The 26,723-nt window shown below is 44.9% G+C and overlaps 1 protein-coding gene across 3 annotated transcripts in view; it reads left to right on the top strand.

The window, feature by feature from the left end:
* The window catches only part of fz2 (frizzled 2), a 171,810-nt gene that overhangs the window by 77,172 nt on the left and 67,915 nt on the right, over window positions 1-26,723 (top strand). For 2 of the 3 annotated variants that reach the window (XM_033464996.2, XM_033464995.2), the window contains exon 2: window positions 17,866-17,950. In XM_033464996.2, the coding sequence (XP_033320887.2) occupies window positions 17,941-17,950 (10 nt within the window). In that variant the 5' untranslated portion in view covers window positions 17,866-17,940. Of the gene's footprint in view, window positions 1-17,865; window positions 17,951-20,083; window positions 20,091-26,723 lie in introns of those variants that run through there. The other variant, XM_076525789.1, reaches the window with a different exon arrangement.

Raw genomic sequence — 26,723 nt, 5'->3', positions numbered from 1 at the left:
CTACCGGCACTGTGCGTCATTCTGAAGGTCGCATTGTCCTCGCAGACTGCGTCAGCCGATCCTGAATCACGCACCGAACGTGATAACTGGATCTCGAACTTTGGTTTCATCTTTTTTGGAAATGCACGGAGTTGTTAATAGACTGCGGACTTTATGCATTTACGACGAAAATGAATAGGTCGAGTACAAAGCCGCGAAAATGCTTCGATATTCTACAGGGTGTCCCAAAAATGTCTTGCAATCCGAAAGTGGCGGTTTCCTCGGGTCATTCGAAGCAACTTTTTCCGTTACAAAAATTTTCTCCGAGGCACCGTTAACGAGTTATTAACAAAAAACAGTGACCAATGAGAGGCGAGCTCAGCTGGCGCTAGGCGACCGAGCCAATGAGCGGAACTGGGCTTCGTGCGCTGGTTGGCTGGGCTGCCTCGCGTCAGCCGTACTCGATTCTCATTGGTCACTGTTTTTCGTTAATAACTCGTTAACGGTGCCTCGTTGAAAATTTTTGTAAAGGAAGAAGCTGCTTCAAATGATCCGAGGAACCCGCCATTTCGGGATTGCGAGACATTTTTGGGACACCCTGTATACCGAATTATTATTTTTTTTATAAAAGTGCTGTATTTAAACGAAATACGAAGAACTGGTCAAGGGCTGCCTTTGCTCCTGTCTAAGCGCGAAGTTCGTTAAAAATTGATCCGCGTCCGCAATGTTTACATTGCTGAATCTTTAAGAGGTTTTTACAGGAAAAATCGATACGTATCTACGATCCGTTCGAAGAACGAGAAAGCTCGCTGGCCGTTCGTCAGCTTTTTCTGCCACGGGAGGGGGCAGCGCCCTCTTTCCTGGTAATATTTTGCATTCCTAAGGGTCAGCGAGGAGCCCCGCGTGGCTCGGTGGCTCATACGATATTCGAGGCTCGATTTACTGCGCTATGAAACCCGAGACACGCCTTTTTAACGCGTGTTCATCAGTCATCCTCTTCGACTTCGGTGGATCTCGAGTTCGCGAGTATAATAAACGCGACCCGCCTCGGCAATAAACCCGGATAATTACGAACTCTACCTACCTCGGTGCGCGTCGCAGAGATCGCTACGAATTTTCACGGCGGCGGCGGCAGCGGCGGCGGATCCGTCTCGTCGATGAACGATCGATAATCCCCTCGGTTCGTCGCTTTTCGTCAACCCGATCTTCTACCCTCGCCAGACGTGCTCCGGGAGAACTAATCTCGTTAGCCGATCGTTCCCCCGGGATGAGGTACCGCAGGTACACGCCGCTCGGAGGGGAACAGGAGAAACATGTGGGCGTAGGATAAACATCTACAAGCGAACTTCCAGATTCCCTGATCTCCCGGCATGGTAATGCGTTTGGAATGTCGAGTCCGCGTCGACACTAGACACCGTTGTCACCGGGGTTCGACCGGGATCCGAACAAATCGAGATCTGTTTTTCGGCTTGGCCCGCGATTTTTCTTCGCCCCGGCAACCCTTCGATCTAGGACCATCCCTGGGATCTACGACCGACCCGAAGATATCTACATCTCTTTTTCTGCCGGCAAGGTGTGGCATACTTTGCGACCGTCGTCACTCCATCGTTGTCTTTTGCTCGAACTCGATGGAAAGTTTCCGATAGGTCTGAACTTTTAGCCTGCGAGCGCGCTCGAGAAGTATAATGTAAACATACATATTTCATTCGTTCCACATTCGTTCATACAAATTGCTGATTTTGTAGTTTCACTAGAATGGAATTATAAACGAAGGACTTTTCCAAAAAGGTGCTACTTCATGAACGATAAAGCTATCGCCTCGATATTTTACACTCGATATTATACAGGAGCACTCTCCTTGTATATAAATTATTGTTATGATTACTATATAATTTTAGACGGTAGGGATTTTATAGAAGATCGTGGACATAAAGAATCTACAGCATCAAAGATCCGCAACTCACTACTGGCTATGCATTATTTAGAATTTTATTTACCAGGTCTTTTTAACGTATTTTTTAAGGCATTCCTTCCAGACGCGTTTATTTTTGTACAGGCCTTAATGAAACCTGTGAAAGTTGAGATTCTTTGCCAAGAGCTAGATAATCAAATAATATTATAATACTATATTATAATGTAATAATAATATTAAATAATATAATAATATATAATATATATATAATATATAATAATAATATTAAATAATATAATAATATAATAATAATAATATAAATATTATAATATTTATAATGCAGGTCCAAATGGACCCGGAGCCTGGCCAACCGAGCGTATATATGGATTCTAACTCGCGGCAAGCGCGAATTAATTCATTTGGTCTTATAGCTTATCCATTTTACAATCGTCGAGACGATTAACAATGCAGCGTTCGTAAAGAACGTCGATGGAATAACCGATTAGTGTTTGATTCGACTAACAACGCAACACCGAAGAGGCACTCGTCGGTAACGGGAGAAGCGACCGGGACAATTGAACGAGAAACAAGTATCGCGGGCTATTATTTAATGATTATGGAACGTTATCGATCAACGAGGCGACAATATTGTGCCCTGATGGCGACGATGGCAATTCCTCGTTAACGTCAAGTGGCCGGACCCGCATACGGCGCGCGTTCAAATTTAAGGACACCGCGGGAGGACATGGCTCGTTACGTTGTAACAGCCGTGTCGTAACAACGCGAATCGTGGAGAGCAACGGGTTGCTCACCGGTGAACGGTCGCCCCGGCAATCTATCGGGCGTAATTGGAAAATGACTAATACCGATACCGGAGCGCAAACTCTTTACGCAACGCCGATAAAAACGGGCCGAGTCAATTTCCAACCCTTTTTTGGCTATCAACTGGTTTCATTGGGCGCGCTCGCCGTGCCACTCTCGTTTCTTCAGGTTTCTCCTCCTTGGAGAACACGTTCACCTAGGAAACCGGTGTTTACTTCGCCAGCCGCTCTTAACAATTGCTCTTGTTAACGCAATGAAATCTTTCGTTCTCTCCGTTAACAGATGTAAATATCTACGAGAAATTCGTTAGAATTCAATTTTCTATTTGGATCCTTATAAAAATCTACTATAAAATTTGGTTTTCTATCAAAATCTATACAATTTTTGACCAGTTCTTGAAATTCGTGTTTAGTCTAACATTTAATATTAATTATCTAACAATTGTACTGTGTTACCATAGAGAAACGTCTGATTTCACCTACAGAAAAATGATTAGTATGAACTGCTGACCTGCAGAAAATCTTTATCCAATTGTTACCGAGTTGCTATAACAGTAACATTAAAATTACACATTCTTGAAATCGCGGCTTCCAAGTCTCGCTCTATTTTATCGTTTAAGTTCACTGTACCAAAAAAGAAATGTCTTTTCGCTTCCACAGTCTTTTTATCCCCAGTTCTTTTAATCCTTCGTTTATCCTAACACACTTTTCAATCCTTCCTACGTCCAACACTTTCGTTGAAACTCGGATCGCGGCGTGGATGATTGAAATTCCGGATGAAAAGCGATAGCCCGCGATTAATGATCAAGAGTCGGCGCTTTTCGGTACCCCCGGCGAATAATCCCCACGTAACCCCAACAAAATATTACATTATCAGCATCGAATCGCCGCCACAGGAATTTCCGCGAGTCATCGAGCACGGTGCTCTCTGTCCGAGCCTGTCGATCCATCAGCCCCGAACCGAAATTTCCACGGGCGATCCAGGGCTCCTGCGGATCCCGTGGCCGCAAGTATGCGAAATCGAGCGCGTTATTCGAATCCGGGCTGCATAAAAATCAGCCGGCAACGAGATTGGTTTCGAGGAACGCGCGTCAGCCCGTGTATTTGCTCAACAACCGGTTTTCGTGCAGAGATGACGACCGCATCCGGCGGTTGGCCGGGTCGCGATGAGAACCGCTGGCGTATCGGTCGTCATAAGTCACTCAGCGTGTGGCATACAAGGTACATGGGTCCGCGTATATACGCGGTGCCCATGGGCCCTCACCCTCTCTTTCTCTCTCCTTCTCTCTTTCTTTCTATCTCTATCTATCTATCTCTATCTCTCCCTCCGGCAAGCATCGTCTTTTTAGCTCTTTTCCATTTCTCCGTCTCGTTTCCACCGTTCGTGGGTCTCGCTCATCCTCGAGCCCCGCGCGATGGTTCCCCGTTCATCCGATCCTACCATACGGTCTCTAGACACTCCCAGGCTGTCCAGGACATCGCGTCGTATCCCGCTGGGCCCCGCGTCAGATCTAAGTGGTTCCTCTCGTGCTCTCTCGCTCTCTCGCTGATCCCCCGGTACCCTTAATCCAGCGCTGGCATCGAATTCAGCTTCTCCGGTTCGGCTCCGAACGAAGATGGAAAACGCCGATAATTGATTCCACCGGTTGTATATACCCTGGAGAGAAACTACGAGATGCCAGACGTAAGAAAGAGAGTCGGCGAAAGAGAGAGAGAGAGAGAGAGAGAGAGAGAGAGAGAGAGAGAGAGAGTGGGTGAGAGTGGTGCGCGATCAGGATACACAACAACGGAGTAAAACTATCCGTTGATCCAACGAATACGCGCGCGCGCGCCTCGGATTCCTTTAATTCAGACGTCTCGGGTGACGGCCGTGGTATTTTCAGTGGAACCCGCATAAATTACCGGAGTTAATTGCTAGCTGTTCGAACGCCGACTGTATTTGTAATTATTACGACCGGCGAGGCGATCGCGTCATAACCGGTCGCCGGCGACCGGTCGTCGGGGCATAATTCGCGGGTACGCCTGGATTCGGGCTATCGTTCCAATTAATTTCGCGAACGGCTTATCACCCGGACACGCCGAGGAGAAAAAGCAACGGGCCGAACGCCGCCGCCGGCCCGGTAATTGATTCCGCCGGTCCGTATATCGAGCGTGAAACGGGCCGAGTCGATCGAGAGGGAGAGAGAGCGAGAGAGAGAAAGAAAGAGAGACAATCGACGGAGCACACGGTCGACTCCGTTAATCCAACAAATAGAATTCGAGCCACTCCGTGTCCGATCCAGTTAAGCCGACCGTATCCCCGGCCACGATGTGTAGTTACAATAGCTCCCGGTGAACCTTCTTTTGGATTATTTTCCGACGCCGCCCCCTTTAATCCATCCACGCCGTTTACTTTGCATTTAGCGAGGCAGAAAACGGCCACCGGACGCGAGACTAACTAGCCTTTCTACGCTTCTTCTGCGCGAGCCACGCGATCCAGCCGATTCAGCTCTTCTCGCAACAGCGAGATCGATTTTATGGCTATTGATGGGAAGCGAGTTGCCAGCCCACTGCGCAGCTGCGTGGGAGCTCTGCAGTTTTAGTTTGCATTTTTATCGCGGACCCTGATATCAGCGACGCAGATTAGGCTATTGGATGTACACGTACATTCGGAACACCGGTTTCAGTCGTGCACCTGAAACCGAGATTGGCTAATTATGGCTAGTTGGAAGCAAGGTGCGACGATGAACGCGCCTTGATTTTGACGCTCGTGTGCCTCCGGCCTAATATCAAGCGTCGTGACCAGTTTTATTGCAGACGTCTGTATACCGAATCGCCCGAGTCCGTGCAATTTCTCTACGGGTTTCTGTGCCTGACACCTTGACTGCTGCAGCGTCAGCTTCTCTATGTAGGTGACGGGATTATTTGCAGAGATTTGCAGAGATTTGAAAATTTATCTCTACGCGGAACTATCGTATTTTCCTAGTTTTACGGGGATCCGAAGGAATCGAAATCGAAAATATTAAAATAATAAATTAATAAAATTAAGGTAATAAAATTATGATAATCGTTACGATGAACACGAATGGGAACAATTTAACACGGGTGGAGAAATGAAAACAGTTTGAGAGTATCGATGCATCATTTCCAATCACTCGAAATTGTCAAAGAAAGAATGAAATTTGTATCGAATAATTGACGGGAAATACTTTTATTTTGCGCAAAGAACCGCAATCCATCGATGACGTGCAACTGTACTTAGCAATTTGAATTTGTTACGATGGAATAGCTTCATTCTATGAAACTGTTGAGGTTGCTTCTGTGTCCAAGAAAGTTAACGAATAAGTTTGCAATTGTAATCAATATATTAGCACGTCAGATTTATTCGAATAAAAATGTATTCGTGATCCTTCGATGTCAAAATTCTCTGTTATATGACCTCGTTTCACATTTTAAGACGATCCATTGCATAACACGCGATTAACGATACAAATTCGTAATAATTTAGTCCAGCACTCTCGCTAATTAACTCCGCGGTTCCAGTGCACAGCGAGTCCGTACGTCGCGGTCAAAGAAATGTCCAAACTGTCGAGTATTCGTGCAGCTGCTAATTGCAAGGTCGCAAAGGGTTAAATTCGTAGGAGGATTCGGCATTGAAATCACCGCGAACAAAGGGGTCTGGTGGCGTCTTGAAACGGTCCAAGAGACAATCGCAGCCGGTGCGCAACCGGACACAGTGTTCAGCTCTCGACCTCGGTCATAACCCACCGGGGCCCCTGAGGACCGAAGATGGTGATTCGTTAGAGAGAGAGAGACAGAGAGAGTGAGAGAGAGAGAGAGAGAGAGAGAGAGAGGCGTTCCGCGGGGCGGAGAGTGAAAAAAGGCCCATGAATTATTTAAGATCGCGATGGTGCGCCCAGTGTTATTTTAATTCCCGGGGTGTTTTCATATTCCAATGGGTGCTGGGATGACGAGTGCTCGCGCGCAGGAACGTCCATCTTCGATCGTTTCTCCATCGTTCGGTGAATAGACATCGGGCGCGCGCGGTCTCTGTTCCTCTCTGCGGTCGCGGATCATCGGACCCGTTGACTTCGAGTGGCAACCGGAAGCCGGCTCTCTTCGTAGAAGAACGGTAATGGAGGAAAAAAAAGGTCGGAGTCCGACGGGCCACCCCGGGAAAAAGGAGAGAGACCGGACGGGCAGAGGCGGGCGCGAGAGAGAGACGGAGAGCGAGAAAAAGAGAGGAGAAATGGCGAGAAGAATGGAAAAACGTGGGCGGGTACCGGGACGGTTTCGTATTCACGACCAGTCAAAACAATCGTGTCAAAGAGAACGTTCTGCTACTCGTGAATGGGATAGCCAAACAGCATTGTAAAACATCACGCTCGACGATGCGATCGAGCCACGAATGATGGATCCGCGTGGTACGAGGCTCTCTCTCTCTCTCTCTCTCTCTCTCTCTCTCTCTCTCTTTTCCTGTCTTTCTCTCTCTTTCTCTCTTTCTCTCTCTCGAGTAGCATGTGTCGAGTATGTGTCTAGCGGGCCGTTTAACGATGAATCGCCGGTACACGCCGGCTCGACGGCTGTATTTGTAAATTCTAATCCGCCGCTTGATATTTTCATCCTTCGAGGAGCGCGTTTTTGCGCCGCGGACATCTAGAATGTCCGGCTCCCACCGTTCCTCCGCTTCTTCGGGGAAATGATTTACAGAGACGTTCCATGCGATCGAGCATGTCGTGTATCTTCTTGTTCCGATAAAAACGGGAACTCAACGAGCCGTGCATTTTTTTCTCCCGGCGTCCATTCAGTAAGAATAATTGTTTAATGGATCCGGTATTGAGATGGAACCCGGCCGTGGTGAAACGAATTAAATTCATTCTCCGACGTTTGGCTTGTTCGACAGAGTCGATAGATCGCAAGGTTTTATGGTTGTTGTTTTTTTTGTTCAACTGAACCGCGGTACTGTCTATAGGGACAAACGAGAAACAGGTTCAACCGTTGGAAAATCGATAGATGCGAGTGACGAACCTTCTGAAACAGTTATTTACAAGAATACCGGCGCGATGATGATCTTCGTTAATAATATTGTACGGTACGATGCACTTGGACGTGATGTAAAACGTGCGATGCGACGAGACATTTTTTGTATGTCCAGTTAGTTTCGTTAGTTATTTATTTTCTCGTAGCACGTCATTCCAGCACAAGTGGTTAGCTTGTTGCTAGAAGTGTTGGTTATATCGCTTGCATCGCTGCTCAGAATTGATTGGTGAGCTGTTGCAATCTGTTTCAAATGTGTGCTAGTTACTGTAATTATACTGTACACGTATGTTTGATTTTCTTCATATTTTATTTAACTAGACCGATTTTATGATATATATATAATTTAATAAAAACGATCAAAGTATTTCTTAACCGTCCATTCCTTAATCAGTTCTTGATGGGTATACTCGTCGTGAAGAAACGGTAACTTTTTGTGTCGCGACTCGTCAAAAACAGCTGTGTAACTGGTTAATTGACAATAGCATGTGTTACAAACACAGGCGACGGTTATAATAAATAACAAAAATTATAATAAATAATATATTACATTATATATAGTATATAATTATATAACATTATATATTCTATAATATGTTATAATAAATAATAAATTTAATCGTGTCGAAATTAAACGTCTCGTGCAGCATTTTACTTCGCCTAATCGCTTCACTTTCGATTCAATAAAAAGGTTATGCTTGGCAAAGCATTTAATAGCAGAAAAAACGATAGGCAATTTTAGCGTCGATTCTTGAATAACGCGCGGATCGCTAAAGAAATTAATTGGCTCGATCGTAATGGTTCCCCGTTCCTGCGAAGAGAGCGAAGATCGAGATCGACGATGCTAATATTTCTCAAAACGCCCTGCACAAGCGGGCACTCGTAAAATTTCAAAGCCGATAAAGCGCACCCTAATTATGCCGGTCTAGATGCAGCAGTATTTGCTTTACGAACCGAGCGCGTTCCCAAGAGTTCCCCGGGGTCCATAATCGTTCACATAATCGTTACGGATATTTTTTAACGGGACCATTATTCGATCGGCGGATCGAATGAATTCGAGAGCCTGGCCCGAGACGAGCCCGTCATTCAATTATACCGCGCGGACGGCGACGGCCGCGGATTATGCATCTTGACCGGCATAAAAATCATTTACCGGCTCGTTAAAAGATTGAACGGCATCGGAGGGGGCGTTCCCCGCGGACGCGCTGCGCCGGTCAGCAGCGGGAAGATTTAAGGGCCTCGTAAAACGCAAAAGGATGATCGCGAGAGGCCCGCCAGGGGACGCGAGAGGATCTCGAGTTTCCGCTTTTCGAGGCCTGGCCGTTTTCGTTTTCGCTCCCCGGGCCCAGAGGAACGGGGCCCCCGTTCCTCCGGCCCCCGGCGACGTTGCTTCTTCGGTAGACAAGGGATGAATGGCCCCCGCGCGGCTACGCCGGCACGCCACGGTCCACGCCGGTGTCGTGTAACACTTTATTCCGTGTCTCGTGTTTCCCCGGCAATATTTAATCGATCCTGGCACCATAGAAAATGAAATCCGGAAAGAGCGCGACCGGAGGAGCCAGCTCGAAACGCCGCGACAACCGGAATTTATGCTCTCCGCTCCGCGGAGAATGCCTGCCGCGCGGAGATACTGATAGAAAACGGATCGACTGCATTCGAAGATTCATCTCGCTGCCGCGGTTCATGGCCGTATTCTTGTTCTTGTGCACCGTGCTGGTTAGGTTTATTGCTCGGTCTCGAATTTACGCTCGAGATGCTGTTTTCATTACCCGCATTGTTATACCGACGCAAAAGCGAGCTTACGTTTTTTGCTCGATCTTTCGATGATTTTTTGTTTTTACGTATCTTTATATATGTATACGTACGCGGTAAAATGCATTTAGGCTGATTTGATCTCTTTGCAGAATTACAGAAATGAATGTAGGGCTTTTTTTAGACCGAACGATTCGAGGATTAGAAGATCGATAAAGATGAAATTAAGTGAACTTCGTCTTTGAGTGTAAATATTTTTTGAACCCATTTTTGAGAAAGAAAAGGTATTCGAATTATTTGGAAGAAATGTCTATCTAAGATAATTATCCGATCGAATTTTTCTTAGTCGAATATTTTATTCGAATAACGTGTATTCATTGTTCGTTATGAAATATTCTATCTATTTATTCGAATCAATTATTCGGATAACAATGCGCTTTCGTTTTTACGTATTCTTATAAGAATATATTTTCGCGAGTAAGTACATTCAGGATCGGTTCAATTTCAACTGCTTATGAAATTATAAAATTGACGATGCCTTCTTCTGCATCTACTAGACTCGAAATTTCACGCATTCAATATAAAAACGAATTTAAACACGTTCTTACATTATGTTCTACTCGTTGAATTTATTAAAAGACGGAATACGTTTTCATTTTGACTTGCGTTTCTTACATTTGATTTCAGGAAACTTGCATTTTGCAGAAATATCTGCAGTTTGACTATTACAATAGCTGAACCATTCGACTCATCCACAGCAGAATGGAAACACGCGTGTTGCAAGAGCACACACATCCAGTTTGCCTCGTAATCACCGCGAACGCTTCCGTCAAAATACATACTATAATAACATGAGATCCCGCATAAAATAAGCAAGCCGATCTTCCTGCATGACCGTATCTTAATCTCTACTAAACGCCAGCATAAAAACGAAATTAATGTCTCCGGTTTAAATACATTCGCTGTAGCACACGATCAAGTAAATACGCCGTAATCGTATATCAAGATAAACTTTTTTTCCCAGTGCTTTATAAACATCAGTGTCGATGCGGATAAATTACAAACTGTAAAATAAAACTTGCCGCGGTTTAACGAGGAAAGAATTAGAGATTAAATGACACTGCCACCGGTAAAACTATTCATTTAATGTAGAAGAGCATTATAGATACGCATTTATGCCGGCCGATATACATACATAATTAGATACGAAGTCACGAGCGGATAATAAATAACTGGCGCGCCGAGTTCCTCCAACATTTAATGAGATTGCGTTAACAGGTGGATGCGAGCAGTCCTTCGGCCGTGCATGCATTCGCGCTTAACAATGTATCCTCATCAACGCTCGCGAGGAACCGCGCATTGTCGCGGATCCCTTTTGCACTCGACAACTCTTGATAGATAGCGCTGCTTGGAAAAAGCGATAATGGCGGATTTAAATAGGCGGCTGTTAAGCACCTTATTAAACTGGATAGTCAGTCGGTCATTCATCGGCCCACTCGGTGCACAGTATAGCAGAAGATTTTAATTTCACGAACTCCAATCAGGAATCGGTTTCTTTTCTTTTTTTTCTTTTTTTCTTTTTTTTGTTCAAACTTCGCTGCTCGACAAGAATGCGAGTGACGTTGCTCAACAAAATACGAATTGCAGATCATTATGCAAACGTGCGCTTTTATACACACCGGCCCAGTCATTTATTGATGTAAAACAGAATTTTGTTACCTTCGTTAGCAACTCCGGTATGGAAATTTCTGTTTTATATTTCTCCCGACGATTTTTACGAGCTGTAAACGATTGATTCAGTCTACTCACAATGTTAATGGATTTGTGATACGATTCATTGCTGTTCAAGATTTCCTCGAACGCCGGAGGATAATATTGGACTGCGAAGATCGTGCGACGAGAGATAATGATCCTATCTTGGCATTTTTTAAAAGCATGGTCAACACCTTTTCCCCGCATAGCAGAAGCGGGATATAAAGTCTTCGATATTATTAACGAATTAGAAATAGAATCTGTATCTAACACGTTTCTTATAATTTAATACAATTATAAAAATATTGTATTATTAAAAATTCAAATTATTTTGTAAAAATCAGGTTATCTTAACGTGAAAACTGGTAATATCTTAATGTTAATGTTCTACTGGTGAAATCGCGAAATTCCTTTTGTAAAAATTCTCAACACAATTTTTCTTCATGATCTTCCTCTTTTAACAGTAACGAAAGTGCAAGTAAATTTCGCTCTATTTCAAAAAATTGTTTCACCTTCTCTACACACACTGTTATATCTCATAAACGGTAATATACTGAATAATAAATGCATCGTATGTAAACAATGCAACGTGTCCGACCGCACACGTTTCACGTTTGTAAAAAATATCCGCGTTCGAGCAGATTGCGTCTGATCGCAAGCGTCGATCGCGTACCTTTAACACTTGTAGGAAATCCCGCCTCGCAGCAGCACAAATGTCGCTCGCAGAAGCACAAAGAGCTCCGAAATACGTTCAGCTTTCACGAAAGAGTACCGGCCGGCTCCCAAAAAACCAGCGTAATGTAAACGATTCCGCGCGGCCGAGGAAATGAATCGAGCGCGTTGTTCTCGCGACTCCTTCGCTCGCTTCCGGTCTTGGATATCGGGAGTCGCCATTCCGCTCTTATCTAGCCACTCTCGCCCCGGTATGCTGTAAATTGTACTATCGTCGACATAAATAAAATCCGGAGAACCATTTGACACTCGGGCTTGTAGCACGCCGGCAACGAGGCTACTCTCCGGCCGAGCCGGGGAGTGTTAATCCATTGAATGGAGGCCATAGATAAGCGCGCTGACTTACCGGAAGTCAAGTATCCTTTCGAACCAGAAACTGCATTCTGACGGCCGGCGTCGAAGCGAGCCGGTACGCGTAAGAAAATCGAGTTATCGTCGCAATTTGCACGTTCTTGCGTCGCGTCGGTCGCGTCTTTGATCGAATAGCTGCCGACATACTGGGTGATCCAAGTTCAACCATCGATAAACGTTCCCAATCGAACAGTCTGGAAGCAGTCGATAAACTTCAGAAGCACCGCTTGATTGCGTTGCGGAGGGATTCGAATTTTCTCTTCAAGATTCAAATAAATCCACAGTCGATGTAAAGGGAAATTTTATTTTAACATCCATTTTATTTTTGCAATATGTCTAATGTCGTTTGGCAAAATTTATAACATTATAAAATATTAGAGTTTATGTATTGATACTTCCGCTATGGTTTGTATCTATTTTGTAATGCAATGCAGGAAAAATTCTTAGTAAAATGAAGAACTCTGTAACGATGCTAGTTATATATACATATAGAAGTGTTGCATAGTTTATATTTATAAGATTAAAATTAGTGATTGCATATCGTGTGATTACACGTTTTATGTTTTATTTTTAGACTGTTTTATATTTCTTCAGCCTTCAAGTGCTGCTGACATCTTGAAGTAGACTTTCTGCAAGCTTATTAGAATTATAAGTCTGTCTTCGCACCTGCTGTTGAATAATATCCTTTCTTCTGCCGCTAATTTGTTCTAATTTGTTCGTTAATACTGTTGACAATGTTCGAAACGTTTTTGATTGGAATTTCTCAGTTACTTGAATATTACAGTTAAATGCGGCTTCCAAAGTTGGATTCCATACGTATACACGAGTTTCAATATGCTTTTGTACTTCGTTGTGTAGAGTGTGTTCTCAAACCTTCCGCCTGTTTAACCAGGAAAGCGCACATTTGTACTAAAAGCGGACAATTAAACCCGAATTTCAGGAAAATATGTCGGCTCGCGCCCGAAAAGTCTAAAAAAGAGGGAAATTCATATCAATTCACATGAATTCTATCAAATCGAGATCAGCGTTTTCAAATAATTTCCTGCGAACCGATGAATACGAGTCTCCGAATTGTTGAAACGCTGTGCCAGTTCGCCCAAAAAATGTACTCGCCGCTGCCTGCGACATCAATATCGTTTGGACCATCGTAGTTTGCGTAACCACGCGGCCCAGCGGGTCGGTCAATTAATCAAACCAACAAACTTATCAGATCGAAAGTGAAACTCTGCTCTCGGCTTGATTATTAACGAAGGCTATCGATAGCTGTATCACGGCCGATTCGTCATAACACCCCGAAAATTGCTCGCGGCGGCGGCGGCGGTGCGGCGTCACGGAGGGAGTCTGGCACGCGAGACCCTTGTTCGTCGCTAAATGACGCGATCATTAATTAACCGCGAGGTAAACGCGGCCGCGGACGGTGTCGGCCGGTCAGGTCAGAAACTAGACGAGAGCCGGGCGAAAACCACATTGCAAATTAGGCTGCACGCGAGCGATTCTTAATCCGCGTGGAAAACGGGGCCCGACGGAATCGAGGATCGCCGGGACGAGCCATCGACCGCGCGAATTCAACAGGGCCAACCCGATTACACGTGTATTTAATTGGTCACGCTGGCATTTACACGGAAATTCACGCGCTTCGTTGACTGCGGTGTATCACGAAGCCCATAAATAACTGGCGCTGTTCCGAACCGGAGGATCCATTGATGGGAATCGATGTTGCGCGTCACGGGAAAACCGGAGGCCAGACGATTCGCTAATACCAGAAACGAAGCAACGTTAATCGTAATGCCGAGGCTGGAAAATGCGTTAGTGTGCCAGCTTCTTTTAATCCGCGTGCCATTCTTTTTGCGATCGTGTGGGCATTATTGTGCTGCCTCGTGTCATATCGATTGTAGTTAGTATTTACGGGTCAAAACTCTTTTTTGCAGCAATAAAAAGAAAACACGATAAATTCATAGCTTAAACAATAGCATAAAAGTAAGAGAGATAAACGCGGATAAATCAAGATTACAAAAAATTTAGGTTTGTCGTATCGCATTCGTTTTACACAGCGTTTATCACAGCGTCTAAAGTCGAAAAGCGAATTTCAAAAGAAATCCAGAGAGTTACAATAACGTTCAGCATTTTTATATATAGCTTTGTTGTAGGTGCTTATCCTTTTATACACCTCTTTTATATCTTCTTTTACACTTTTGCTACATTTTCTTTTCACTATCCCTATTATAGTACTTATTTCGTTTTACATCATAGATAGATAAAGATAAACCCGCAAATGAAGAAAAGAAACAAAACAATCGTATCGAGAAGTATTCTTCTATACACCTCATTTATATTTTCTTTTACACTTTTGCTACATTTTTTTTTCTATCCCTATTACAGTACTTATTTCGTTTTACATCATAGATAGCTAAAGATAAACCCGCAAATGAGGAAAAGAAATAAAACAATCATATCGAGAGAAGTATTCTACAGTGTTTTAATTAACAGCTCAATTTCCATTAGTTGCTTCGAAACGTGTTACACCCGAGTGTCGAGACCCATCCTACATCGTGTCCGACAATGTAACTTCTCCAGTCGTGGCAGAGGCGTGTCTTCGCCAAACAGCAAGACACGACGTAACAGTTTTCCAATCCCGAAGTCTCGTAGAAAACAGAAACACTCGATGCCGTCGATCCCGAGACTTACGGGGCAACGTCGCTTCACGGTAGTCCCCGGCTATCGTGTGCCTAATCTCGATCCGCGTAAATCATCGGTACGCCTCGCCCGGTTCCCGCCGGGAACCTCAGCCTCTTTTCACTCCTCCTCCTCCTCCTCCTCGTTCCTCTCGATCGGCGGGCATTCCTGTAAATCATACGAAACGTAGCCGCTCATTAAACCCACAACTGTACATTATCCGCGCGAGTAATACTTTCTCCGCGGTAACCGGCGCGCTCTTATCTCTATTTATCTCGTCTGACTCACTCGGGGCCCGATGTGTACACGGCACGGGGAACCTGTAAACACGGGGCCCGGTCGCGGCGCGCTGCCTTCGCGCAATAATGCGGGGATTTCTGTTCGTGGCACGTTCGACTCGCTCGACATTGCGAGCCGGCGATCCGGTCCGCGCCGCGTCGCGTCGCGTCGCGATCTCCTCCGCTACCGGTGTTCGCCGCGGATAAAATGGTTATCCGGCCGGATCGGCGCGGATCGCGTAATCCTCTCGGCTCGGCTTTCGAATCGCTCCGAACGAAAAGCTCTGTTCCGACGAGCCGCCCACACGTCGATCGTTTTCCGCTCGGCTCTCTGGCTCTCTTGAGCCACGAGGCGCTCCTTTTCATAGCTCGTTCCCGTTGCCTTCGACTTTGTCGCGTTTGTTCCGTGCCGGACGACGGCGATCATTTTCACGGCGACGTGAATTAACGAGGTTTCTCCCGAAGCAGGCCCGCGTCCTTTTATTGTCACGCTATTTTATCGCGTGCGCTGATAATAAGGACGGCTTTATAGTGACGGGGAACGAGGATATCGGCCAGCATGATTTAGCGGGCCACTGTGTCCCGATATCGCGCTACCAATTCGAATTTTTTCTTGTTTCGTACGCGCAGCTGCGCACGGATTCCCCGATGCGCGTTCCGCCGTGCAATTTCCAGATGATTCCGACAGGGCTGATTAGTAGGCCGCGGACGCTTTATGCAAATCCGCGGTTTTTACGCGGCAATCTATGAAAAGAACGATTCCGGGGAATTTTATTCCCTGCTGCAGGGATTTTATTGCAATCGTAATGGAATACTAAAATCTTTATTCGCCCGCGTCTCGCCGGCTAGAGCATGCCATAAATTTACGAATATCTGCCGTCAGAATGGTGAGGAACAGTCTTGGCCGGGTTTTTTGTGAATCGTTTTTACGACTTCCTTTACAGAGAATTAAAATATTAGCGATCACGTGCGTGTACGCGACAAGTTTATCGTCTTTCGTAATTACCAGAAGATTCGGTAATAAAATGGCAGAATAGTTGCGAAGAATTCTTTCATATGTCTGAAACAGTCGGTATCCGTAATTTGTGTGCTTCGGAACGGATTGTTCGACGAAATATTTTTCGCGTTCAAACGTAGATTTCATTTCGTGCACAAAATAGGTATTGCGTGCATGGAATGATGCATTAAAAGTACGAAATGGTAAAAGGGTTAGAAGAATTTAGCAAGATGCGCACATTGTGTTCGAACGAACGGAATTAATAACAGAAAAATAAAAAGATAAAACACGAATTAATGCTTAACCTTTTCCCGTAGGAAATGATGCGCAAACATTGTATTTTACAGAACAGAATTTTTCCTAATAGAACAAAAGACAATTTTTGTTTCTTTCATATTTTCATTTAAATTCATTTCTATATTTTAACAACAGAAGGATCAAATATTCATTCGATTTAAAAGAAATCGAATAACATCATAGAAGGCAAGATTGTATAAAATCATTGCGTGGCATTAATTATAAAATGTACTTGAAAGAAGAAACAAAGAAAGAAAATATACAATTAACGATTTTCCACGAGCGTATCTCTACAACATCAATAATAATAACGAAACAATACCTAAGCTTTGATTCGACCAACATCGGAAGATCGACCGTAAAAAAACAAGTGTTTTCAATTTTGCGGAAGCTTGTGGGAGGGCAGTATGCGCCGGTGGCAGGTTAAGCGGTCTAAATATCGTGGCGAGGAATTTCCAGAGGTCCCGATGTCACCCCCGTTTCCGCACGGTCGATTTAAGCGCGTGGCTGCGGCGCGGCGCCCCTGTGCAGGCCTCCCGGCTACCAGGGTTCCAGCAGCCGCGGGCGAATTTTTCCCATAATCGCTAGACGCCGCGACAGCATTATAAAAAGCTGGAATTTACAAAGATACACGGACGGGACGGAGACCGCGAAAGAAAGTGAGAGAGAAATAAAAAAAGGAGAGTGACCGAAAGACACCGAGAGAAAGAGAGATAGAGAGAAAAAGAGAGAGAGAGAGAGAGAGAGAGAGAGAGAGAGAGAGAAAGATAGAGAGAGAGAGAGAGAGAGAGAGAGAAAGAAAGATAGAGAGAGAGAGAGAGAGAGAGAGAGAGAGAGAGAGAGAGAGAGAGAGAGAGAGAGAGAGAGAGAGTGGGAAATCAGCCTGGATGGTGGGCGCTGGTGGCGTGCCACGGTAAACCGGGGCCCCGCGTCCATAATAAAGTCGTAACGCACTTCTCCCCGTAAATTCGACAGAATATTACGGTGCACAGCGGCGGGCCTGTTTCGTTCGCCGTAAAGTCGCGGCCGGTGATCACTGGGGATATTTATCGACGTGTCAGATCTCTTCGTAACCGCACACCCTCGTCCCGTCCGGTTCACGCAGTATATCGACGCGTATTTATAAGAGAAACGCGTCGATACGCTCGTATTACGCGCGACCGGCCGTTGCGTCCGTGTATTCGCTTCCGTGGGGGGTCCGCGGACCGTTCCCCTTCCATCCTTTCCTACCCCCCAGCACGGCCCAGGAACCCCGTTTTTCGTGCAGGTTTTTCTAACCCTCGCACCCTCGTTTGCTTTTTCCAGAACGGATGACTTGGACATCGATCCGCAGACGTCGTGTTTAACTTGTGAACTGCAGGGCGTAACCTACCGTCGTTTATGGGAAAAGGTAAGCGCTACCTGTCACACACACATACACACATACACACACGCACGCACGCAAACGCTTAATGGCTCCATTAGAACGCACCCTAACCGCGGTAATTGTCTTAACTTCTATCTCTTTACTTTGTCCGGTGATTGCTCGCCGGTTGTTAATTGAAGACGCGCACAGTAAACTCCGCTTGCAATCCGAGTTTCTTGAACTTTCTTTCGTCGTTGCGATTGGTTGACGGTTCTTTAACTAGATTGCTCGGTTTTCACGAATGCCTTCGTGTCTGCGACGACCCAGCGAGAATTGTTAATAATCTTGCATTGATTTTAAGCCGCGTGCACCGCTTCTTTCACCGTAGGCCGATTTGTTGGGATTATGGAATGAAAATGAATATGATTCTAATTCTTTTCTTAAAAAGACTTTATTTTATTCCTTTATTGAGAGAAGGTATATGGGCGAAAACGATCGAGCGACCAAACTCTACTGAGAGTCCGGTAAGAAAAAACGCTTCTTTTATACCCTTCTTGGGTTCGTCTTATCCACCAATCAGAGACGTTTATTTGTCGCGTTTCACATTGTATACGTGACGCTGGGATCCCCAAACAGTCAGGGCACGATGTGTATCTAATGGTACCGGTGATGATGTATCGCGGTATCTATTATATCAATTATTACATTTACAATTATTACTATTACACTTTATTATTATTATTACTATTATTACTATTTACAATTATTTACAATTATTACTATTACACCACCGTCGTTGCCCGCTGACGGAACCGACGAAAATGTAAACCGATATCTTAGTATCTTAGTACTAAGTAAACTATAGATTAATTTTTGTTCGAGGCTAAAATTTCCTTTTTTTTCAGCACGATTAAATCGTGCATATTTTGACTCGGATTGTTTACGTGACTCGAGGGCTTATCGGTGATAGACTCGGCCGTTGGTCGAGTTCCCCCACTTGCTCGGCCGAGCAACTTCTGTAAACAGCGGTTTCATCGTTCACTGAATTAGCAATCGGAAAAATCATTTTAACCAGTTAGCTGTGGCGCCTCCATTTCGGAGCGCGCAGCTATATGTGTCGCGAGAATCAAACGATGACGAGTATACTCGTCAAACACAATGTAAGCGTCGCTGTTAAAATATCGGATCAAAAAGACGGTTTTATTTGATAAAATTAACAATTTTATTACTAATATTTACTTATTCGCTTGACGTTAACATATACCGTATACATGATAAACGAAAAGCCCAGGGATAATCAAATACTTATAAAAGTTAAAAGTTCAAATTGCTGCTGTAGAGAGAGTGGTATTTAGCAAAGCAAGGAACAATATATAATGGCACTTTGCACGTCGAACACCAATACCGTGATTCTTTTCTAATTTTATTTTTATAACAATGTAAACAACTTCGTGCAGGATTGGCCTCACAAAATATTCTATATATTTATATAGATATATTATTATATTCTATCATAAACATCTTGAAATTTGAGAATATGTTTTTGTTTTCCTTAAAATTACAATTTAAATAGCCAATGGTCACTACTTCTTACGCACGACGAGTATACTCGTCGTGTCACAAAATATTGCCATTTCTCCATGACGAGTATACTCGTCAAACACAGCTAACTGGTTAAGATGCTTTCTGCGAAGAAAAGAAACAGTTGTCTAAGGTTATTTGCCATTTATAAACAAGTTTTTGTAATAAAATTAGCGTATCTGTTGCCTTCTTTTTACCCGTTCGCTATAACGTAATCTTGTGTTTTAGTTAGAAAACTTTACCGAAAACACGTAACCAAATAAAATCAAATATAAATCTGGCGAAAAAATCGATCTTTTGATACACAAACGAAGAAATTTTGTTGTAGCTGAAATATGAGCTGGCTTTTTCGTCCGACCGCCTAAACCTTTAGTCATCCTACGCGGCTAATCAGTATACAAAAGTTCTGCACATTTCAATCGAACAGCAAAATGGTTAAAGTTTTAAGCGGTCCATACACGAACCATATATTTCCATTCGGTCCTAATTAGACCCTTATTTACGACAATCAATGTTACACGCCGTATTCACGGCGCAATATTATCCGGCAGTATCGGTACAAGACAGGAGCAACGATCATATAGTTGGCACTTTATGGGAAAAGGTGTAAACGTCGAAATACTCGTAGCCAGTAGTCCATAATGTAGCCGATCGCTATTCATGGATCAAAGTGTCTCGCTTATCAGGAGGAACTTTTTCTCCGGATTTCGTGGTAACAGATCGGCCGAGCGATCGCCGGCCAATTCGTTTCCCATGCCGGCCGTGAAACGGGGATAACGCGTAATGACTTATGCAAAGGAACCCCGTTCCCGGGCGACTAGCTCGCGAGAAAACAAAATCTCCGAGGCGCAACAAATCCCGCCGCGATAAGGATCGTTATTAAGCCGCGATACAATTGCTCGTTGCCGCCAGGCAAAAATACCGAAAACCCCGGATAGAAGTTTTACAAGCGACCACATTTTACCACTTACGTCTCTCTCGCCCACGATTTTTACGCCGCGCCGTTACGGAATAACGCGCGGGAAAGGCGCGCGGAACGATCTCTATTTCATTGGTATGCGAGGGCTCGGTGTTTCGACGCGAATATCGCGGTCACGTCACTGGCCCTGTCCGAACAAAAGTGATCGTCGGCCCGCTTAAATCCGCATTTTTATACGGCCGGGCCGAAACGCCGCGCCGGAGAGAGAGAAAGAAGGAGCGAAGCGTCGGGGAACGACATCGAAAACCGGGAAGAGGGCGGAATTAAAGCAGCTTTTTCCGAGCGGATGCGACGAATGGCCACGGGATCTTGCCTCCTTTGCATAAAAATGGGGACGAATTAAAGCTCTTTTCAGGCACGAACTTTCGCCGGTGCGTGAATAGCGACATTGAGCGACGTCCCGCGAGGGGTGGCTCGGCCTCGTGGCGATTGGAATAATTTCAGGCGTCGTTTGTACCGCGCGCACGTCCACCACGCGTTCAAGTCTCCGAATACGAAATTCGGCGGTGGCGCGCGCTGCCATCGCGCGGCGCCTGCATTCGCTACCAAATTCGCTCTGTCCGGTCCGGAATTATTTTCGTCTACGGATCTTTATGCACGGTAAAAACCTTCGCTGTTCTTCTGATATGGAAGCTAGACGGCAATGTATCTCGATGACGTTGGCCACCGAATTTGCAATTGTAAAGCTTCGGTACTCGACCCGTTCGTGCTACGATTTTGTTCACAGATACCATTTGTTTGTCGCTACTAAATTACTAAATAACAAAGAAAGTTAATATTTATTGCATGTCGAACTTTACTTCGGTGTTTAAATATTGATAATTGTAGAGTCGAATTTTATTTCGATTTAAGACGAGTACATACCTAGACTGCGGATCTTTATGCAAAATAAAAATTCTCTGCATCAATTGTAGGACTCAGAAGTCAAGCACGAGTTTTCTATTCTTCTGATAATAGTTGTAATAATTTTGAAATTATTAATACATCAAGATTCGTAGTTTCTTTTAATATGTTCACTGTTTTAAATTAGACCTACTCGTTTTTAACATAATTGCATAAAACCCGCTGTCTATACGTAACATTCAGATTTAATAGGTTATCTTCTGTGTCTTGGTATCGAGTCTGACATGATACTATAATCACTATAATACAGTGCAGTGGGTTAAGAATTTTTCTATTTTCACGGGTCTGTCAAAAGTTTGAATAGGCTCTATAAATAAAATGGAAGATAGAACGAAATTAAGAAAGAGTATTTAAGAGTTAAAGTATAAAACTTCAGCTGAAAACTATACATTGGTGTACCAGTTTGGAAGAAACGAACATTCAAAACGGTTTTATAACGTTTTCAAAAGAAGATAAAATATTTCTAAATTAATTATAATATTATTTAGTATTATATTTAGTATTAATTATAATACTGCCTGGTTGTCAACGTAAGTCGTGCATCAAACACCAAACAATCGGTAACGTATAAAAATGCATTGTCACTATCGCTTCGCAGAGAAATCTTAAAATTGATTGAAGGGACAAATGATACTTAACGCTCCATTTACTGAGCACCAAACATGTCCGACATGTGTTACTTTATAAAAATGACGAAACTAAATTCATTCAAACATCATTTGATTATTTCCTAATAATTCCAATAATTTTAAAAGAAAAACTTGGAACCGATAGTTTTCACCGGCACGGTTAGATTTAGCGTGGAGCATCGTGGACGCATAAAATAACGAAGCAGATCGGATTCTCGAACGAGATGCAACAGATTCCGATGTATGTATTTCCGAAGCGTGGAAACGGATGGTGGATCGGTTTCGCGTGGTCGAACTGAAAATGGACGGCCGTCCCACTCGCGGCTCGTTAAGGGAAGAGTGGGGAACGCTTTGGAATTATCGAGGAGTCTCGGAAGAAATCCGACTCCCCGTAGGCGGCTTTGCGGTGCTAAGACGTCGCCTACCTGTGGCCTGTGGCATTTATTAAATCTTATTCTGGCATCTTCTGCCTCGCCACCGGCTCGGGTTACCGCGTCGTTCCCAACGGCGCATTCTAGACACGGCGCTCGATTTTGCTGTCTTTTGTTGCGCGATTTACGGGCTCGCTTCGCTCTCCCTCCTACTCTCTCTCCCTCTCCCTCCTCCCTAGAAATCCGCCGGTGACGTCCGCCACCTGCTACTTCCCGATCGAACAATATTCCGATTAAAGACGGGGAACGATACAGACGCCAGGCGCAGTAGGAAACTCGGCAGCCTTTTTGGAGGAACTCTCTCTCTCTCTCTTGCCGAGAAAGGGGATCACGTTATTAAGTTCACCCTTCGTGAAAAGTCCCCGGCGCGGCTCGAATGGAGGATTCGCCGAGGATGAAATTGCAATATATTTTGCAGGACTCGTCATAATTTACGCGAGGCGACGAATTACGCGGGGAGCCGAGGCAGAAGACGGTTCGAAATTGCACGGGTTTCCTCGGATGGAAATTACTGCGAGAGCCTGTTAAGTGTACCAGTGTCGGAACGGTTCCTCCTCGCGCGTCCCCTTATCGTACTCTTAATATTAGTCTACCGGCACCCATACACCTTCTGGGAAACAGAATTTCATTATCCCCGTTTGTCGCGATAGCGCCGATTATGAACGTTCTTTCCCAGGTAATTCTCGTTTACTTGCCACCTGTTATGATTCCCGACGCCGGATCTTTCCTCGTAACGCGAGTACGTATGTACATTGTAAGGCACTTCGTTCCGTGTCTTCGTTTCTCGATCCTGTAATTAGTATGATTCATTCGCGGTTTATTTCGAGACGCCTCGCGGGAAAGGAAGATCGAGGAAACTTGGTTAATCAGAATAGAAAATATTAAGACTCCGCGGTGATTAGATCTTCTCGCGGTTAATAACAACTTTCTACCTCGATCTGCAATAAACCGCGGTCAAATAATGAGCACGATATCGGGATGCACGTGTGGAACTGTTCACGTATTTATTTATTCATGGCCCGGAACATTTTACGAAGGCAAACACGTGGAAGGAGAAAATTGTTGAAGTTGTGGGAACCGACCGGGCACATAAATTATCGAAGAGGACGAAACGAAGAGATAAAGGGATTAACGAGACGCGAGTGAAACAGGGCTGCGTCTCGCGAGCCCTCGCGTTCTCCCGACGTGTGAGAAAGACCACAAAGTAATCGTCGAATTATAATATTCAACGCACTGACTGCGATGAATGAAAATGATAATTCTATTAACACCTCGGGAGGCCAACCCCCTCCGCACAATAGCCGCAGGGTTCGAACCCTCTTCACAATAAAACGAAGCCCGGCCATTGTCGCGATCCCCATGCACCCGTCGCCGTTCATAGACCTCGACCAAATTTATTCCATCTCGCATTTTATCTCGTAAGTATTAATATTCCCCCGTCACATTAGGAGACGTGTCACTCGGGCACGACGGCCGCGCGCCGTCGAGAAGAAAGCAAACCTTATTCGGTGGAAGAACAAACGGCCGAGAAAAATTCTCGTACGTCACAGCCGTTTGTCTGAAACAGCTTCGTACTGATCTCTCGCGCCCCACGCACCGCGCGGCGGTTCACCATCCTTCAAAATTCTCGAGATAAAAACGGAGATGCGTTCGACGAGTCTTCCCGCCGCGTTCGAATCCACCGGTGTCAGCCCCGTTCCCGATAGATAATCCATCTGCGCCGGGTGACGATTTATTTTCATAATTTATTCCCGGGCCCGTGTAGCTGTCAATATACGAGCGGCGAGCAGATCCCACGGATAAAACCGTGCCCACGTTTCCGTCTGGGCAACAACGAGCGGAACGGAACGATCCTCGTCCATCATCGTTGTGCGCGACTCTCGCGCGTACGGCGAGCCGAGTCGAGGCGAGTCTCGGGTCGTGTCGGGCCGCCGGGCTGGGCCGGGTGGTCGCCCATGGTGTTTGCAAACTTCTGTGGAAACGCGTCCGGGGCGTCGCGTACGTTCCCTTCACGTGGCAAACAATGGGGAGGAAGCTGTGCGCAGAAACAAGTCCATTCCCGAGGTGAAATACGCGCGTAACAGCGTCTTTTTTCGGGCGGCGGCCAGGAGAAATGGTGTCCAGAAACTGGTTGGGACCTGGACGGACTCCCGCAGCGCCAGTCTATCGGTCATTTAAGTCGTTCCCTTTCTCTCGGACCAGGCTCTCCTCTCTCTCTCTCTCTCTCTCTCTCTCTCTCTCTCTCTCTCTCTCTCTTCCCCTTACCGTGCCAGGGGAGAAGCAGCTCGAGGAGAAGAGGATGACTCGGCTGGGAGCTACTTGCTCTCGAGCCTTTCAGAGACGTTTCGAAACGGCGCGGCGGAGCGCGCGGCCGCGGACCCCGTGTATCTTAAGAATTTTTGTCGAGCAGCGCCGCGCGACCACCTCCCAAGCTTTTCTTCATCGGCACACAGAATACATATAAAACGCGCGCCATCTCTCCGGGTGAAACGCTTTCGTAACGTATCGCCAACCATAAGCAGATAACGAACGACGCCGCAGGAACGCTCGAGCGTTAAACCGTTACAATGGAAAGCTTAAAGACAGTGATCATCCTCTCTCTCTCGCGTCCCCGAGCGAGGAGAAGGTGCTGCCGGAGGAGGAGAGAATGTCCCGCGTGTTCTGTATGCACCTGGATCGCGTTCCGCTCCTCGTTGCACCGATATGACCGCCTTATCTGTTAGTCCCGACCACCCGGCTGCGCCGGATTCGGTCACCAACACGTACCACAGGACGTGTACACGGTAGAATGTATACAACGGCGGGAGATAGGAAGTCGCAGGAAGTCGTAATCTGCCTCCGGGAGGATCTGAAGTTCTAGTCGCTTCCCCGACCGCTCGGCTGTCCTTTCGCAGGCACGGCCAACTGATGAATCGACTGCGGAACCCCGCGCGAAATCACAATTTTCCGAGGGCGTTCCGTGAAACTCCGGCCAAACGGGGAATCTAGTTTCTCGTCGCAAGAGAGGTGCCAGATATTCGAGACAAGGTGCAAGTAAATCTCTGGCGTTTACTAAATTTTTTCCAGAAACTTTCGGTGTCTTGTACAAATCGAAAATAAGGGGCAAGATTTCTTTCATTCGAGGCTTCGTTGTCGAGGAAATCGAATTTTAAATATATTGCAAGCTCTCAGGCACCACTAAAATTTGTTATGTCACGTTCTAAGGTAATTTTTATATCAACAATGTTTAGATTTTAAAAATTGTTGAAAGTGTATTGCGTGTCTTATTTTCGTTTGAATTCACTCTAAATGTGTAGACAGAAATTAGTGATACGGCACGTTAATTCCATCGAGATCCATCCATTTAATGGTACGTGTTCATTTGAGAATTTCTATCGACAAATGCTCTCTCTCTACTGGCAATTTATAAATAGTATTAATATAATTAATGTCAACATGATATGCTGTATTACTCGTTTATATGGATTTAGAGTGGATTTCAATGAAAATGAGATATGCAGTTTAATTGCTGACTTACTTTATCAATGCAAAAATTGTTAAAAATGCTGAATATTCAAAGTCGATTTTCACGGCAACGAAGTCGCAACTGAAAACAATTTGTTCTTTACTTTCGATTTGATTTTTTATGTGGAAACTCCTCGGTTGTACCACCGATGCTGGGAGAACCTGTATATCAAGGTAAACGAACCTAGCATGGAACGTAGCAGTAAAAATAATACAATAAAAAATAGATAGAACATATGAAAGGGGATGTATAAATTCTACTCACATTTTTGGAACATTATTCTTTATTGACACATTCTATGAAATGTAGTCCAGCGACAAGAAGCGATTTTACATAGCAATTATCTAATTTTCTCATGGGTCAAATTAGTGGAGGTTGGACGTAAGTTGGACCATTAAAGTTAAACGAAACGTTCCATTTCAGATGTGGTATTCGAAGCATGCGAGTCACTAATAAAAGTCAGCCGGTCAAATATTTAGGGTCATTTCTGATGTTACAAAAATACTGCAAATTGAAAGGTTTCTAAAATGACAGATAAATTTTCTTCGTAGCTCGATCTGCCATAGATTCAGAAGAATGAGACGTAATAGCATGTTCATCTGAAGCTGTTTTCCAGTCGCATCATCCTCCTCTTTCTATGCAAATTCAGATTTGCATAAAGATCCGCTGCTAACGAATCAAAATGATGCGATTGAAGTCATGCGACCTCCACCGCTGTGTCGTCCTACATTTAGTACTATTCTGTGGTAATTCTACTTACGTGTGTTTGTTAACCCATTTGTGAAAATCG

This window comes from Megalopta genalis, chromosome 12 (genome assembly GCF_051020955.1).
Source record: "Megalopta genalis isolate 19385.01 chromosome 12, iyMegGena1_principal, whole genome shotgun sequence".
Classification (NCBI taxonomy): domain Eukaryota; kingdom Metazoa; phylum Arthropoda; class Insecta; order Hymenoptera; family Halictidae; genus Megalopta; species Megalopta genalis.
This window is presented reverse-complemented; position numbering and strand designations above follow the sequence as displayed.